Below are 16940 nucleotides of genomic sequence, written 5' to 3'. Positions count from 1 at the left end.
TCCTGGCAGTGCAGCTCTTCCTCTTTTTGGTCATGGTGTACAGACCCTTGGAGTACCCTTATGGCACTCATGGGTGGGGGTACAACCCTGTAACCCTAGTGTATGTTTTTGGGCACCTGTGTGTGGCCCAGAGAGCAGTGTATGGGCTAGTGGCAGCTCCATGCTGAATTGACAGGTGCTCAGAGTATCCTCCATTTTGGGATACCCAGGCCCAGCCATTGGAATCAGTTGATTCCTAATAGGAAACAAGATGGCCCCTGTGGAAATAAAATATGCAAATCCCTAAAAACTATGCTATTCAACTAATGTCCTCCCTCCTTCGCCTACTCTTGCTCGCATACGTATGCTACGAAATGTTTTATGTAAGAAAATGTGCTGTGTAACCATCTTCCTTCCATTGTAACCAGATTATGTATTCATGTAACAGCACCACGAGGCCCCCGGGCTGACGTGCACTTTAAATAAATCCGAATAAATAAGTAAAATAAATATCGCCTGTTACCTTGTTTTCCCAAAGTCCCGGGAAGCCATGACTCTGTCCCTTCCCCTGACTGGCTGTTGGGTGGAAGTACCATATATTGTATTGTGGGGAAGTCCAGGCCAGACTGGCTGGAGCCTTCCCAATTACTGTATGTTGTGGGTACGCCCGTGGGGTGGGACCTGGGTGAATGGAGTGCATGACGAATACGCTTTCATGTTATGGGTGTCAAGGTTCTGGTGTTTGACACAATGGCTGAGACAGCCCTGCCTGCCTGCCTGCATGAATGCCCTTCTGATTGGTAGGTTGTCTGAGTGTGACCCAGCAGAGTGAATGAGAGACCAAACAGTATATCTGGGGGCCTCTCACTGATGGAAATCGTTCAGAAGCTGAAGTCGATACTTGATGCTTACCCTCGAAGCCGAGTCGGAAGAAGGTGAACCGCTGTTCCCTTCACTGCAATCTGAAAGCTGCTGTGTCTTCAAGAAACTGATCCAAGAGAGGACCTGGCTAGGAAACCTCTTCCCGAGCTACGAGGGATCATCATGCACCACCTTTGCCAAGGCTGTGCAGTTCTGAATCTTGGTCCGCAGGAGCTGCTGAGCCCCACAGTCCCTCCAAGATGTGTAGTCAACTACTGGATGGTAATAGCAGAAGTCTCAACATCCCTGAAGGAAAGGGGAAATGGATGAAATAAAAAACAGAACACAGGTCACTCTCTCCAACCAGCTGAGCACCTACAGAGGATAAAAACAAGAGATATTATTACCTTTTTAACCAAAGTGTCCCACCACGTTCCCTTGTGTCTTTCTATACCTGTTAGGCCTCCCTCTCCCTTGCAAGCTGGAAGGCACGATACTGAAGCTATCACAAAATCTTTCAATTCAGAATAACTTGAATGGAAACTTCTTGAGAACTTGTAGTTACTTGAAAGATCATTTGAGGTTATCTTCAAAAAGGAACACAGTTCATTAGTTGCCCAGAAGCAGATTGAAAAACTGGTCTCTGGTTATTTGATAACTCGCAATTTTTGCAACTTTTTTTAGAAGAAAATATGTTTTCATAACATGCTTAAGAAGTCATTGCTAGGAATGATCTGTAAATGACTTGATACATTTCCTGTTGTCCAACAAGATGAAGACTCCACACTTCTTGCAGTGTCTCTAAAGAGTTCCTTTCACCAAAGCGTAGACTTTATAGTTCAGAAAAGGATTAATTGTATGTCACTTTGTTGAAATGAGAAGAAATTGTTGTGCGCTGCTCTCTGCAACAAAGGAACAAACTTTGAGGAAGCGCGCAAGATGCTATTCACAGATTCTGTATTTGATATAACCTATTTGCCTTGAGTTATATTTTAAGATTCACTTGACCCATAGTTTGCGTAGGTTTTGGAAAACCGCATGCTTATAGGAGTCACTAGTCTTCAGTTCATGTGCACAATAACTTTACTTAAGTTGTCATCGCTGATACGCATGCGTAGAAAATTAGCATCGTGTGAGAGAGATACTATCTCTAAGGCGTGCGCTTGATCTACTAACTCCAGGAGAATGTTAGTCGCCACGCGCGCGTCACATCTTAACTCCTTGTTTCCATAGAAACACAAAATGTTTGAGAGAAGATCTCTCTAAAAGCCACGCAGCCCGACGTTCACTCAGTGACAAGAGCAAATGCTGCGCATGCGCCGATAGAAAGTGTCTCAAGAAGGAGGCACTAACTTCAAAGAGGTGCGTGTGAGCGGCCAACTTCAAAAAATGTCAGACGCTGCGTGCGCGTCGCACATGAACACTAATCCAGAAACAAAATACTAAAGAGCAGATCTCGCAATGTCTGCGCAGCCCGACGTTCATCCCGGAGGAACAAGTGAACGCTGCTCGGCCCGCATGACTGTTTTCACACAGTTACTGAAGCTTCATGAAACGTTGCTCTGCTTCACACAGTCAAGAATAATATCAAATAAGGCTGCTGTGAATTCTCTCTAATTACCTCAATCAACTAAAGGTAAAATCTAAACTATCAGATTAACAACTTCCAGACTGAAATGAGTTGTGCAGATTGCTGTCTTGCTTTGTCTCTGATGAAAATAACTTTTCCAAAATAATCAGACCGCAGCGCTCCCACCAGACTCTCCGCTTGTCTTGTCCCACTGCTTCCTCACCAACCTAGTCAAAATCTAAAGATCATAAATGGGCCTAACTCAGGGAATTCATTAAACAGGACCTTCCTGTTGGGGAAAGGACAATGAAAGGCAGTTTAGAATTCCCTTTCAGTTCCCTAGCACCCTCAGCCTCCATCAGCTTGCAGAATCTTCACGTCCAATCAATTCCCAGCCTCCTCAGCACCATGATGACTTGGGAACCCTCCCTCTGAACAATAGGAGTCAAGAGCAACCAGACTAAATTGTAGTAAAAGGTTAAATATACAAAATAATTACAGTATCAAATTACAGAATCACCATCCCAAAAGGCAGAAACCTGACAAAGGCTCCCTGGAAGTCAGTCCTCGAAAGGCTGCCGACCGGAGACGGGGACCACCGCGAAATTACAAAGCGAAGCACCCGGACATTGAAGTCCATCACCGTTGACGACGATCATCGTCGACCGGAGTCGCAACACTCCCTTGCCTAAGATATTTGAATCCAAGGACTCTCTCGCCAGCACCGTCGACCACTTTGTCCTGCCGGAAAAAGTCGAGGCTGCAGATGCGCTGAGGAGAATCTGCCGGTGGGTTTCCCGCCACCTGAAGACCACAAAGACGCAGACAACCCGACGACCTTACTGGGCCAAAGTTCTTCATGAACTCTTTGCAGCAACAAACTATCGCTGTCAAGGTGCACCGCACGCCTCATCTTCGCAGGACGTCCATGACCGATCATTGACAAGCACCGCCAGGACCGAAGCTGCTGCCTCGCCGCCGCTGTTCACCCTTTTCTTCGTGGGATCTCAACAATCCGTGGCTCCTGCCTTAAAGAGAGTCACTCAAGAAAGATCTGTCAACAACCCGATGTCGAACTCTGCTAAACCAGGTACATTGGGGTGGTAGAACATTTGTAGAAGGAGATAAGACGCTAATAGACAATATATGGACTGGGCCTGTCAGTGTACTTTATTTACAGGCTGCCCAGGTGGGGGGATCCTCACACAGAACTGTGTCTAGGTAACAGGGTCAGTACTCTGCCAATTGTCTAACCAACTCGTTTTCCTCCTAAGTCTACTGTTGATACCTTTTGCTGTTTTGATTTGTATGCCATTTGAGACTGTCAGCAGTTGATGCATTTTAATGGAATCAAGAGTAATTGTGGTACCACATTAAGACTGTATATATTTACCATTTTAGAATTACCTGAGCACAAAGTGTGTTATTGTGATTGTGTATATAATTGAAACCTTATTTACACTGTAAATAAGACTACACTGTACTTAGGAACCAACCCACATCACCTCCTGAGAGCTTAAGCCTTGGTCGCTCGTCCACAGCTACCAAATAGAGAACCTTGGCTGGGGTGCTCTGTGCTTTTACTCTGCCATATAGAGAGCAGGAGAACAGATACCCCCATCCAGTCTTTACAAAGGGCAACCGCAGCTCTATGTGAGTCTTGCAGAAGACGTAGAGGATACTCCTCAGATTGCAGTGGGATCCAGGACATGATCTGGCGAAGAAGGGTAATGGCCAGAAAAAGGGATGGAGGATGGAGGGGAAAGAATGGTGGGTGAGAATGTTGAAACGACACAAATAAGGGCATTCCAGATGCGAAAAGATTTTTTGGATCCCTAACCATAGAGGACTTGGTAAGATCAACTACTACTGTCTACAAGGAGGGTTTTGTAATGTCTCCTGCAGAGCTTGGAATCCTAGTACCTGGCACGGCCACCTCCAATGTGTTCGGAATCAAAGCCATTGTATAACCACTTGGGCTTGATTTTGAAGAGTTCACCTGGGAGGCTGTGGCCAGAGGATTAGCCAATGCTGCCTTCACAGCGGGCTGGGAAAAGAGAGAATGCAAGAAGTTGTGCAAGACTTGTTTTTTTGAGTGTTGATTACTGCAATGTTTAGATTTCTTCCCATGCCCACTACTCTTCTTGGAGCGTATTTGCGGTTTCCGAAACTCAAATGCCTCTGAAGTTATAGCGAGATTTTAAGGTTCTTCTGTTGGTTCATCGTCAACAGTGATCACTTCGACCACTGATATATCGCCTGTTGACTGAACCTCTTTATTAGAGGCTTTTTGCATCGCCTGTCCCAGTGAAGATGTGGCAAAGCCAAAAGAGGGCTGACTGGCACTTTCCTGAGGAACAGTCCTTACCAATTCCTTAGGGATAGATGGATCTTTCCTGAAGAACAGTCCTTACCAATTCCTTGGGGATAGATGGATCTTTCCTGAGGAACAGTCCTTACCAATTCCTTAGGGATGGAAGGATCTTTAGGGTTGTGGTCATACTGTAAAAATTGGGCCATATTATCAGCCTGTTCCTAGAGCGCCTGTACCTGCTGAGTTACAAGAATCAAATTGTTGTTCCTTGTTCACCACTGCCTTAACAGGTTCTGCAAGATCTTTCTTCCATGAGAATAAAAATTATTTTGCAGCAACATGAAGGTTCATGTGATCAAACTTAAACAGTAGTGATTCTAGCAGTGCTGAATTAATTTGTGTTGCTCTCTGCAGGCCTTCGTATAGCGAGACCAAAATGCACAATACTTGATTAATTTCTGCAAAGAGCCCCTCTTGGCCATCACACGAGCCATCTTCCATTCTTCGCATTACTGCTGAAAGCTTTTGAGGAGACAAGAGAGTCAGAGAATGGGCCGGACAGGATGAAAAACAATCTGACCATGAATGGTGAAGCCCGTCTTGTACAGGCAGATTAGAGATCAGGTTCAAGTCAGGAGGAGTATCCTCTGGGCTTAAATCAATTGAGGCTGTATCTGTGGTTGGAAAAGAAGGGCGAGAATTTGCTGTTTTTGAGAGTCCCGTAGATTCAATGGTCGCCTTTGTTAGGACCACCAAGGAGCTTGCAGGAGTACCCGCAGCTCCAGTTGTGGAAGAATGAATAGCTCCTGATACCGGAGAAAAGAATGATGTAATCAGGCTGTTTCTTTTCTTTGTTACATGCATGCCATTCCAATGTGTCGAGTCAGAAGAGATCACTTGCATCTCCCGAGTCTCTGACCGTTGAGGAAGGTTCACAGCGGCTAACATTTCGGTGTCCGAAATTATTTGCACAAAAGGTGGCGTAATTTTATTTCCACTTCTAAAGTCGTACATCCACACTCCACGCTCACTGGGCCACTTAAGTAGCGACTACTATGCAGTGAGGATGAAATCCCTGCAAGAGCCCTTGTTTCACAAGAATTCAGCAAGGTGGAGCACTATGCTCCCGAGTGTCACTTAAATCACAGTAGCACTGGGTGGAAAGAGTAAAAGAGAGAGAGAGAGAGAGAGAGAGAGAGAGAGAGAGAGAGAGGGTAAGGCCACTCACCGGCACTTGTTCCTGAAGTAATCAGACCTTCAGACCAGCGGGGCCAACACCAGCGCACTCCAAAAACTCCAAACACTCCCAACACTCAGCTCGGCCACCGGACTTTGTAGTTTTGACTCCACCTCCTCTGGCAATGAAAACTGTAGCAAGACTCCTGTAAAGGCACACAGGTACTGCTTCACTCCCAACACACAGCTCACACACCGCAATCTGCCAAAGAGATATCCCTGCAGTCCTTGTGTTCCCACTAAAACATTGAAGAAAGAGCTTTGCAGCCTTAGGCAATGTTAGGTGGAATCACCCTGTTGTGTTACTGTGTGTCTGGGGCTGTCTTTATTTATTTAAATGTTTTCTTCTTTTTCTCCATGCAGGATCAACTCCTTGTCCCCTTTGCTGAAGGACGGTGGCGCCATTGCTCATTACCGGATGGGCGACCTGGGCCTTGTGCCCCGGCCTGGCCACAGCTCTGCAGTACTTAGCAAAATAGGCCTGCTGTCCAGGACATCGCGACTTGGCCCTCTGCGGGAAAACCTGAGTGCACCCAAGGTACAGCCTTTGCCGGTAGTAGGGGGCTTGCAGATCTGGAGGGCAGGAAAGAGGTCCTTAATGCTTTAGAACAAGCAACCGAATGCTCTGAGGATTGCAGGGGCTCTGGCACTGGAACGTCTCGGAGGCTTCACTCGTTTCTTGCGTTGGTGTCAAAGCTTGGGGGATTGTCATTGTAAGGACTTTTTGTGCCAAATATTCTGCACTTTGGAGAGTCTCTAGAATTGGAACCAAGGGCTTGGTGCATGCATTCGTTTCAAACGCTCTAAGGTTTAGTGGACAACGGGGGTTGGTGCCAAAGGCTCTGAGATGTAGAAGGGCACTGGCATTGGTGCCAAAGGCCCTGCTGTTTGGAGGGGCACTGGCATTGGTGCCAAAGGCCCTGCTGTTTGGAGGGGCCCTGGCATTGGCGCCAAAAGCTCTGCTGTTTGGAGGGGCCCTGGCATTGGTGCCAAAAGCTCTGAGATGTAGAAGGGCAGTGGCACTGGTGCCAAAGGCCCTGCTGTTTGGAGGAGCCCTGGCATTGGCGCCAAAGGCTCTGCTGTTTGGCGGGGCCCTGGCATTGGTGCCAAAAGCTCTGCTGTTTAGAGGGGCCCTGGCATTGGCGCCAAGGGCTCTGCTGTTTGCAGGGGCCCTGGCATTGGTGCCAAAGGCTCTGCTGTGTCGAGGGGCCCTGGCATTGGTACCAAAGGCTCTGCTGAGGGGCCCTGGCATTGGCACCAAAGGCTATGAGACGTAGAGGGGCCCTGGCATTGGTGCCAAAGGCTCTGAGATGGAGAAGGGCACTGGCATTGGTGCCAAGGGCTCTGCTGTGTCGAGGGGCCCTGACATTGGTACCAAAGGCTCTGCTGTTTAGAGGGGCCCTGGCATTGGTGCAAAAGGCTCTGCTGTTTCGAGGGGCCCTGGCATTGGTGCCAAAGGGCCTGCTGTTTAGAGGGGCCCTGGCATTGGTGCCAAAGGCTCTGCTGTTTAGGGGGGGGCTGCATTGGTGCCAAAGGCTCTGCTGTTTCGAGGGGCCCTGGCATTGGTACCAAAGGCTCTGCTGTTTAGGGGGGCCCTGGCATTGGTGCCAAAGGCTCTGCTGAGGGGCCCTGGCATTGGTGCCAAAGGCTCTGCTGTTTGGAGGGGCCCTGGCATTGGTTCCAAAGGCCCTGCTGTTTGGGGGGGGGGCTGGCATTGGTGCCAAAGGCTCTGCTGTGTAGGGGGGCCCTGGCATTGGTGCCAAAGGCTCTGAGATGTAAAAGGGCCTCTGGCATTGGTGCCAAAGGCTCTGCTGTTTGGAGGGGCCCTGGCATTGGCGCCAAAGGCTCTGCTGTTTGGAGGGGCCCTGGCGTTGGTGCCAAAGGCTCTGAGATGTAGAAGGGCACTGGCATTGGTGCCAAAGGCTCTGCTGTTTGGAGGGGTCCTGGCATTGGTGCCAAAGGGCCTGCTGTTTAGAGGGGCCCTGGCATTAGTGCCAAAGGCTCAGCTGTTTAAGGTGGGGGGGGCCTGGCATTGGTGCCAAAGACTCTGCTGTGTCGAGGGGCCCTGGCATTGGTACCAAAGGCTCTGCTGTTTGGAGGGGCCCTGGCATTGGTACCAAAGGCTCTGAGATGTAGAAGGGCACTGGCATTGGTGCCAAAGGCTCTGCTGTTTGGAGGGGCCCTGGCATTGGTGCCAAAGGCCCTGCTGTTTGGAGGGGCCCTGCATTGGTGCCAAAGGCTCTGCTGTTTTGAGGGGCCCTGGCATTGGCACCAAAAGCTCTGCTGTTTGGAGGGGCCCTGGCATTGGTACCAAAGGCTCTGAGATGTAGAAGGGCACTGGCATTGGTGCCAAAGGCCCTGCTGTTTGGAGGGGCCCTGGCATAGGTGCCAAAGGCTTTGCTGTTTGGAGGGGTCTTGCATTGGTGCCAAAGGCTCTGCTGTTTCGAGGGGCCCTGGCATTGGTGCCAAACGCTCTGCTGTTTAGAGGGGCCCTGGCATTGGCGCCAAAGGCTCTGATGTTTGGAGGGGTCCTGCATTGGTACCAAAGGCTCTGCTGTTTTGGGGGAGGAGCTGGCATTGGTGCCAAAGGCTCTGAGATGTAGAAGGGCACTGGCATTGGTGCCAAAGGCTCTGCTGTTTCGAGGGGCCCAGGCATTGGTGCCAAAAGCTCTGCAGTTTAGGGGGGCCCTGGCATTGGTGCCAAAGGCTTTGCTGAGGGGCCCTGGCATTGGTACAAAAGGCTCTGAGATGGAGAAGGGCACTGGCACTGGTGCCAAAGGCTTTGCTGTTTGGAGGGGCCCTGGCATTGGTGCCAAAGGCTTTGCTGTTTGGAGGGGCCCTGGCATTGGTGCCAAAAGCTCTGCGGTTTAGAGGGGCCCTGCATTGGTACCAACGGCTCTGCTGTTTGGGGGGCCCTGGCATTGGTGCCAAACGCTCTGCTGTTTCAAGGGGCCCTGGCATTGGTGCCAAAAGCTCTGCTGTTAAGAACTGCCCTGGCATTGGCGCCAAAGGCTCTGCTCTTTGGAGGGGTCCTGGCATTGGTGCCAAAGGCTCTGCTGTTTAGAGGGGCCCTGGCATTGGTGCCAAAGGCTCTGCTGTGTCGAGGGGCCCTGGCATTGGTACCAAAGGCTCTTATATGTAGAAGGGCACTGGCATTGCTGCCAAAGGCTCGGCTGTTTAGAGGGGCCCTGGCATTGGTGCCAAAGGCTCTGCTGTTTGGAGGGGCCCTGGCATTGGTGCCAAAAGCTCTACGGTTCAGAGGGGCCCTGCATTGGTATGAAAGGCTCTGCTGTTTGGGGGGGGCCTGGCATTGGTGCCAAACGCTCTGCTGTTTTGAGGGGGCCTGGCATTGGCGTCAAAGGCTCTGCTCTTTGGAGGGGTCCTGGCATTGGTGCCAAAGGCTCTGCTGTTTAGAGGGCCCCTGGCATTGGTGCCAAAGGCTCTGCTCTTTGGAGGAGTCCTGATATTGGTGTCAAAGGCTCTGCTGTTTAGTAGGGGCCCTGGCATTGGTGCCAAAGGCTCTGCTGTGTCGAGGGACCCTGGCATTGGTACCAAAGGCTCTTATATGTAGAAGGGCACTGGCATTGCTGCCAAAGGCTCTGCTGAGGGGCCCTGGCATTGGTACAAAAGGCTCTGAGATGGAGAAGGGCACTGGCATTGGTGCCAAAGGCTCTGCTGTTTGGAGGGGCCCTGGCATTGGTGCCAAAGGCTCTGCTGTTTGGAGGGGCCTTGGCATTGGTGCCAAAAGCTCTACGGTTCAGAGGGGCCCTGCATTGGTACGAAAGGCTCTGCTGTTTGGGGGGGCCCTGGCATTGGTGCCAAACGCTCTGCTGTTTCGAGGGGGCCTGGCATTGGCGTCAAAGGCTCTGCTCTTTGGAGGGGTCCTGGCATTGGTGCCAAAGGCTCTGCTGTTTAGAGGGCCACTGGCATTGGTGCCAAAGGCTCTGCTTTTTGGAGGGGTCCTGGTATTGGTGTCAAAGGCTCTGCTGTTTAGTAGGGGCCCTGGCATTGGTGCCAAAGGCTCTGCTGTGCCGAGGGACCCTGGCATTGGTACCAAAGGCTCTGAGATGGAGAAGGGCACTGGCTTTGGTGCCAAAGGCTTTGCTGTTTGGAGGGGCCCTGGCCTTGGTGCCAAAGGCTCTGCTGTTTGGGGGGCCCTGGCATTGGTGCCAAAGGCTCTGCTGTTTAGGGGGGGGGCTGGCATTGGTGCCAAAGGCTCTGCTGAGGGTCCCTGGCATTGGTGCCAAAGGCTCTAATGTTTTGGGGGGCCCTGGCATTGGTGCCAAAGGCTCTGCTGTTTAGAGGGGCCCTGGCATTGGTACAAAAGGCTCTGAGATGGAGAAGGGCACTGGCATTGGTGCCAAAGGCTTTGCTGTTTGGAGGGGCCCTGGCATTGGTGCCAAAGGCTCTGCTGTTTGGGGGGGCCCTGGCATTGGTGCCAAACACTCTGCTGTTTCAAGGGGCCCTGGCATTGGCGCCAAAGGCTCTGCTGTTTAGAGCTGCCCTGGCATTGACGCCAAAGGCTCTGCTCTTTGGAGGAGTCCTGGCATTGGTGCCAAAGGCTCTGCTGTTTAGAGGGGCCCTGGCATTGGTGACAAAGGCTCTGCTGTGTCGAGGGGCCCTGGAATTGGTACCAAAGGCTCTTATATGTAGAAGGGCACTGGCTTTGCTACCAAAGGCTCGGCTGTTTAGAGGGGCCCTGGCATTGGCGCCAAAGGCTCTGATGTTTGGAGGGGTCCTGCATTGGTACCAAAGGCTCTGCTGTTTGGGGGGAGGAGCTGGCATTGGTGCCAAAGGCTCTGAGATGTAGAAGGGCACTGGCATTGGTGCCAAAGGCTCTGCTGTTTCGAGGGGCCCAGGCATTGGTGCCAAAGGCTCTGCCGTTTAGGGGGGCCCTGGCATTGGTGCCAAAGCCTTTGCTGAGGGGCCCTGGCATTGGTACAAAAGGCTCTGAGATGGAGAAGGGCACTGGCATTGGTGCCAAAGGCTTTGCTGTTTGGAGGGGCCCTGGCATTGGTGCCAAAGGCTTTGCTGTTTGGAGGGGCCCTGACATTGGTGCCAAAAGCTCTGCCGTTTAGAGGTGCCCTGCATTGGTATCAAAGGCTCTGCTGTTTGGGGGGGGGGCTGGCATTGGTGCCAAACGCTCTGCTGTTTCAAGGGGCCCTGGCATTGGCGCCAAAGGCTCTGCTGTTTGGAGGGGCCCTGCCATTGGTGCCAAAAGCTCTGCTCTTTGGAGGGGCCCTGGCATTGGTGCCAAAGGCTCTGCTCTTTGGAGGGGTCCTGGCATTGGTGCCAAAGGCTCTGCTGTTTAGTAGGGGCCCTGGCATTGGTGCCAAAGGCTCTGCTGTGTCGAGGGGCCCTGGCATTGGTACAAAAGGCTCTGAGATGGAGAAGGGCACTGGCATTGGTGCCAAAGGCTCTGCTGTTTGGAGGGGCCCTGGCATTGGTGCCAAAGGCTCTGCTGTTTGGAGGGGCCCTGACATTGGTGCCAAAAGCTCTACGGTTCAGAGGGGCCCTGCATTAGTACGAAAGGCTCTGCTGTTTCGAGGGGCTCTGGCATTGGTGCCAAAGGCTCTGCTCTTTGGAGGGGTCCTGGCATTGGTGTCAAAGGCTCTGCTGTTTAGTAGGGGCCCTGGCATTGGTGCCAAAGGCTCTGCTGTGTCGAGGGACCCTGGCATTGGTACCAAAGGCTCTTATATGTAGAAGGGCACTGGCTTTGCTGCCAAAGGCTCGGCTGTTTAGAGGGGCCCTGGCATTGGTGCCAAAGGCTCTGCTGTTTAGGGGGGGGCCTGCCATTGGTGCCAAAGGCTCTGCTGAGGGTCCCTGGCATTGGTGCCAAAGACTCTGCTGTTTAGGGGGGGGCCCTGCCATTGGTGCCAAAGGCTCTGCTGTTTAGAGGGGCCCTGGCATTGGTACAAAAGGCTCTGAGATGGAGAAGGGCACGGGCATTGGTGCCAAAGGCTTTGCTGTTTGGAGGGGCCCTGGCATTGGTGCCAAAGGCTTTGCTGTTTGGAGGGGCCCTGGCATTGGTGCCAAAAGCTCTGCGGTTTAGAGGGGCCCCGCATTGGTACCAAAGGCTCTGCTGTTTGGGGGGGCCCTGGCATTGGTGCCAAACACTCTGCTGTTTCCAGGGGCCCTGGCATTGGCGCCAAAGGCTCTGCTGTTTGAAGGGGCCCTGGCATTGGTGCCAAAAGCTCTGCTGTTTAGAGCTGCCCTGGCATTGGTGCCAAAGGCTCTGCTCTTTGGAGGGGTCCTGGCATTGGTGCCAAAGGCTCTGCTGTTTAGTAGGGGCCCTGGCATTGGTGCCAAAGGCTCTGCTGTGTCGAGGGCCCTGGAATTGGTACCAAAGGCTCTTATATGTAGAAGGGCACTGGCATTGCTGCCAAAGGCTCGGCTGTTTAGAGGGGCCCTGGCATTGGTACCAAAGGCTCTGATATGTAGAAGGGCCCTGGCATTGGTGCCAAAGGCTCTGCTGTTTAGGGGGCCCTGGCATTGGGCCCAAAAGCTCTGATATGTAGAAGGGCACACGCATTGGTGCCAAAGGCTCTGCTGTTTTGGGGGGCCCTGGCATTGGTGCCAAAGGCTCTGCTGTTTTGGGGTGCACTGGCATTGGTGCCAAAGGCTCTGCTGTTTCGAGGGGCCCGGCATTGGTACCAAAGGCTCTGATATGTAGAAGGGCACTGGCATTGGTGCCAAAGGCTCTGCTGAGTGGCCCTGGCATTAGTACCAAAAGCTCTGATATGTAGAAGGGCACTGGCATTGGTGCCAAAGGCTCTGCTGTTTCGAGGGGCCCTGGCATTGGTGCCAAAGGCTCTGCTGAGGGGCACTGGCATTGGTGCCAAAGGCTCTGCTGAGGGTCTCTGGCATTGGTGCCAAAGGCTTAGTGGTTTAGCGGGGTTCAGGCCTTGGTACCAAAAGCTCTGGGGATTAGAGGAAAGCAGGGGTTGGTGGCAAAGGCTCCAATGTTTAGATGAGTTCAGGCCGTGTTACCAAACACTCTTGAGGATTAGAGGGAGTCGGGGTTGGAATCCAAGGCTCTGTGAATTACAAGGGAGCATGGGCTGGTGTCAAAGGCTTGGCGGCTTAGAGAGATGCATGGGTTAGTACCAAATGCTCTGAGGATTAGAGGAGAAGAGAGGTTGGTGCCAAAGGGTCTGGTTAGACGGGAGCAGAGTTTGATTCTAAAGGCTCTGATGTTAAGTTATTCTGACATTAGTGCCAACAGCTATGAGGATTAGAGGTTGGTCGCAGGATTGGAGCACCTGCCCACCCTGACCAGTCTATCAGCCAGAAAGGCATGACCGGCCAAATCAAAGGAGGGCGAGAGGTCCAGAAGAAGTAACAATGGCTGGCCGCCTTTATCAATTATCTCAGCTAGCCTAGGTTAGAGTTAAGATCAAGAGCAGCAGGTTCGGTTCCGTTATTCACGCGGAACCCAGACTGACCAGTGGCAAGAATGTTATTTTGACAAACAAAGCTTTGATATTGATCAAGCGCACGTTTATCTAAAATCTTCAATAAAAAAGGGATGTTGGTGATTGGCCGGAAATTCCCAGGATCTCCAGCATCAAGGGTCTCCTTTTCCAATAGAGGGTGATCCATGCCTCCTTAATGCTACCTGGGACGAAAGCTTCGGCAAATGACTGATCAACAAGAGCAGTTACCCAGGGTATTAAGGAATTCTGGAATTCTTGAAAAAGCGATGCAGGGAAACTATCTCCTTTACATGACGTAGGTTTCAGCTTAAGTATAACTTCCTGAACTTCACTTTCTGAAACCTCATGGTATGGCTTGGACCTCAGAGTGTAGAGTTTCAAGTACGAGGCCAAGCCTTGAAAGACGAGGTTAAGATACTAATTAGTGATCGTGGAGATGGAGTAAGGAGATGAACATCGATGTGTTGCAAGAAAGGGGGGAACGAAGTCAGGATGAGGCAAAGGGGTAGATGGGGTGTCTTTAACAATCATCCCACCAACGTGCACAGATACGGAAAGGGAGTGGGAGAAGTTGAAGGCTGCGAGTTTGGCTGTGTGGTGAGGGATACATGTTGGGTGAAAGCCATAACTGTGTATTGCGGGAGGTGAGATTCAGTGATTGGCAGGATTGACATTTCCGCATCCTAGAGTAAATGCAGTGGGGGGCGGGAAATAGGGTTGAATCGGAGCAGGAGGGTGACTCATACAGGGAGGTGAGAGGGATCTATAGATTGAGTATGAGCAGAGGCACTCACAGGTAATTCAAAAGTGGGGGACATAAGGGGGATTTCAGAGGAGGGAGGGCTGGTGGGAGTACCATGCAGGTGGGTGCGTAGTGCCTGCTGGTGAAGAGGAGAGCTAGAGTAAGTAGGACGAGTATAAGGATGGGTAGGAACATGATGAGGGTGGCCGGAGTCCATCTCCAACATTTATGCAATACCAGTTTGGGATTGAAGGAAAGCGGTATTATACGCTAACCTCCGTGGTGGCATCTGGCGGGCACAGCATTCAGAGGCAGATTTGCTCCCCTCCCCTCTCCTCTTCTTCCATGGGAAGTGTTTGCATTTCCTGTTCATGGGCAGAGCCTGCACCCTGAAATATTGTTTATAATATGATCAAACAGCATTCATTGATTTTTTTGCGAGCCATGACATTTCCATATTTCTGGGGCGTTCCCCACTCGAGATGGATTGCTTAGTGAATTACAATGATTTGAAGGGCATGCATCTCGTAGCTCCGCGTGATTTGGGATAGCCTTATGCATGGGGGGGTTTCCATGCTATGAGGGTGGTCTTTCACCAATACTTCCGCTCACATCTGTCCCATTTTTCTCTACACAGTATCTGGATCCTCTCAGTGACCAGGATAAGCCACGGAAAAAGTCACCACTCCTGCCGGACATCACTCCTGAGCCCTCCCAACAAGACCCCCCTCTTATGGCAGCGTGAAGAGAATGCAAGAGCAAAGATGGCGGTCCAGATCACTTTGCTTTGCAATTCTTGCACCTTAGAATGGACCTCAAGAAGGCAGAATCTGCTTTGTGAACACATGCACAGCCCGGGAAATAGTAAAATGCATTGCAATAGAAACCTTCTCCTCTGGAGCATATGTTATGTTAACTGCTTTTGCAAAGTTTATTGTATATTGTGTACATGGCCACTAGGCACTGCTAGATATGGACGAGGACAAGATAGTTAGTCCCACTGTTCGTCCCAGAGTGGGGTGAATGCAGGGCCAGGTTCCTCTGGGGATATGTCACCTGTGATGGAGCAGATAATGGAGGACAGTCAAGATGGCAGCTACTGTTAGGATGGCCACCAGGAACCAGCAAAGTGAAGACAGAGTGCAACAAGAGTGTATTCAGAAATGGTGTACAGGTTGGAGGCAAAACAACAAACTGGTTGGAGGAACATGACTAAAAGTCTTTCACGGTTCATCAGCAGCCCCCTCCTGGGGGATCACTTCCCAATGCAGTACCTCTCTCTGCCATTGGTGGTGTCTTTGGATCTTCCTGTGCGGGTTTAAAGGCATTCCCAACCCCTAGTTTGGAAAAGTCCAAACAGTTGTTTCTGTGCTGCTGTCAGGGTGCGTCACAGAGGGGGCTGGCTCAGTTGATGGTCTCCTGGGTTCCTGGTCGCTCATCTAGGGTTCCCAAATATTCCCTAGTTCTGAACAGCCCTGTCTAAGTCATTTCTCTACAATAAACTCCCTGCTTGTGACTTTGCCACCGGTTTGTTCCTCCTCCTACTTCTAATGCCTGCCTAGGATCAGTCAGACCATCTCATATCTCCTGACCCTTTCTGAGTGCTTGGCTTTCCCTAAAGCCTCATTCCACTAGACAGCTCTGCCAATCTCCACACTCTTCCACAGTCTCCATCCGATATCTTTTAAATGCCTTTTTCCGCTCTTTCAACTTCCTAACCTCCTTGTCCTCTCTCAAGCTCCTTGTGCCTCCTGACCTTGTTCTGCTCTTCCGCCTTCCAATATCTAACACCTCTGGCGAATTCTGCCTCCAATTCTTGAACAACCTCCTCTCATGAAACCACAGCGCCCCCTGCTGCTCGAATTCCTAAACTACCTCTTCTTTATGCTCATCTTCTTCAACCACTTTAGTACCACTCTCCCTCTACCTCCTGGATCTCTCCTCTTTAGATGTCTCTGTACAGTTCTTTTGGACACTCCTTATCTCTCTCAAGTTTTCTCTTTTGCCTCAACCATGGTTGGTCTCTTCCTATCTTCTCATCCTCCACAGTCTGTCTCTCCTTTGCATCTCTGAGCTGTATCCCCCTCCTGCCTATAGAGGATCTCTTTAATGGTTTCAGTGTTTAGCTGACAGCTCTCCTCCACACTCTCCTCAATGTCATCTCCAACCACCTTCATAGTACTCTCCTTTCCCACCTCCTTAGTCTATCCTGTCACATCCTTATAACTCTTCTACACCATCTTGATCTCCCTTCTTACCACCTCCTTGATCTCTCCTACCACCTCCCTTTTCTCCCCCTCCAACCATTTCCTTTAACAAGCCATTCTCCTCCTACTGCTTCTCCTCAGCATCCTTCAACTACTCTCCATTGTCCTCCAACAACATTAAACCTTCTGTACCCTCCTTTCTGTCTCCCTGACCAACTTCCTGATAGACCTCCTTAGATTCTATTGACACCCCGCCCACCTCTTACAGTATAAAGCCCACCTCCTTACTTTCACCACTCTCCACCAAGGCTCTCTCCCCCCACCCCTCAAGCTCCTTCTCGCCTGTCTCTTCCTCCAGACTCCTTTCAATTCCTTGGGCGCACCCGCCTGAACCTCTCCAATGACTTTCTGCTTCTCTTACAGGACTCTGGGTTTGTATAGTGCATTGGCCCCTACTTCCAGCATCACTTTGGGGTAAGAGAACTCGGGTGTGCAAACTTAGAATAGGTTTGTTGGAAGTGGTATTTCTCTGGGGTGGGTGGGTCCGCAGTGACTGCTGGATGGCAGCCTCAGGAACTACATCCGCCATCTTGGA

At 51.1% G+C, this 16940-nt stretch overlaps 1 protein-coding gene across 1 annotated transcript in view; it reads left to right on the top strand.

Annotated features, from left to right (window-relative positions):
- The window catches only part of CFAP157 (cilia and flagella associated protein 157), a 261513-nt gene extending 246485 nt beyond the window's left edge, over nt 1-15028 (top strand). Inside the window, exons 8-9 of the mRNA XM_069609140.1 lie at nt 6324-6498; nt 14776-15028. Of these exons, the coding sequence (XP_069465241.1) occupies nt 6324-6498; nt 14776-14883 (283 nt within the window). The 3' untranslated portion in view covers nt 14884-15028. The remainder of the gene's footprint in view (nt 1-6323; nt 6499-14775) is intronic.
- The last annotated feature ends 1912 nt before the right edge of the window (nt 15029-16940 follow it).

The sequence above is a fragment of the Ambystoma mexicanum genome, chromosome 8 (assembly GCF_040938575.1).
Source record: "Ambystoma mexicanum isolate Mex_15411 chromosome 8, UKY_AmexF1_1, whole genome shotgun sequence".
NCBI lineage: Eukaryota > Metazoa > Chordata > Amphibia > Caudata > Ambystomatidae > Ambystoma > Ambystoma mexicanum.
Note: the sequence above shows the minus strand (reverse complement) of the source record. Positions and strands in the feature narration are given on the sequence as shown.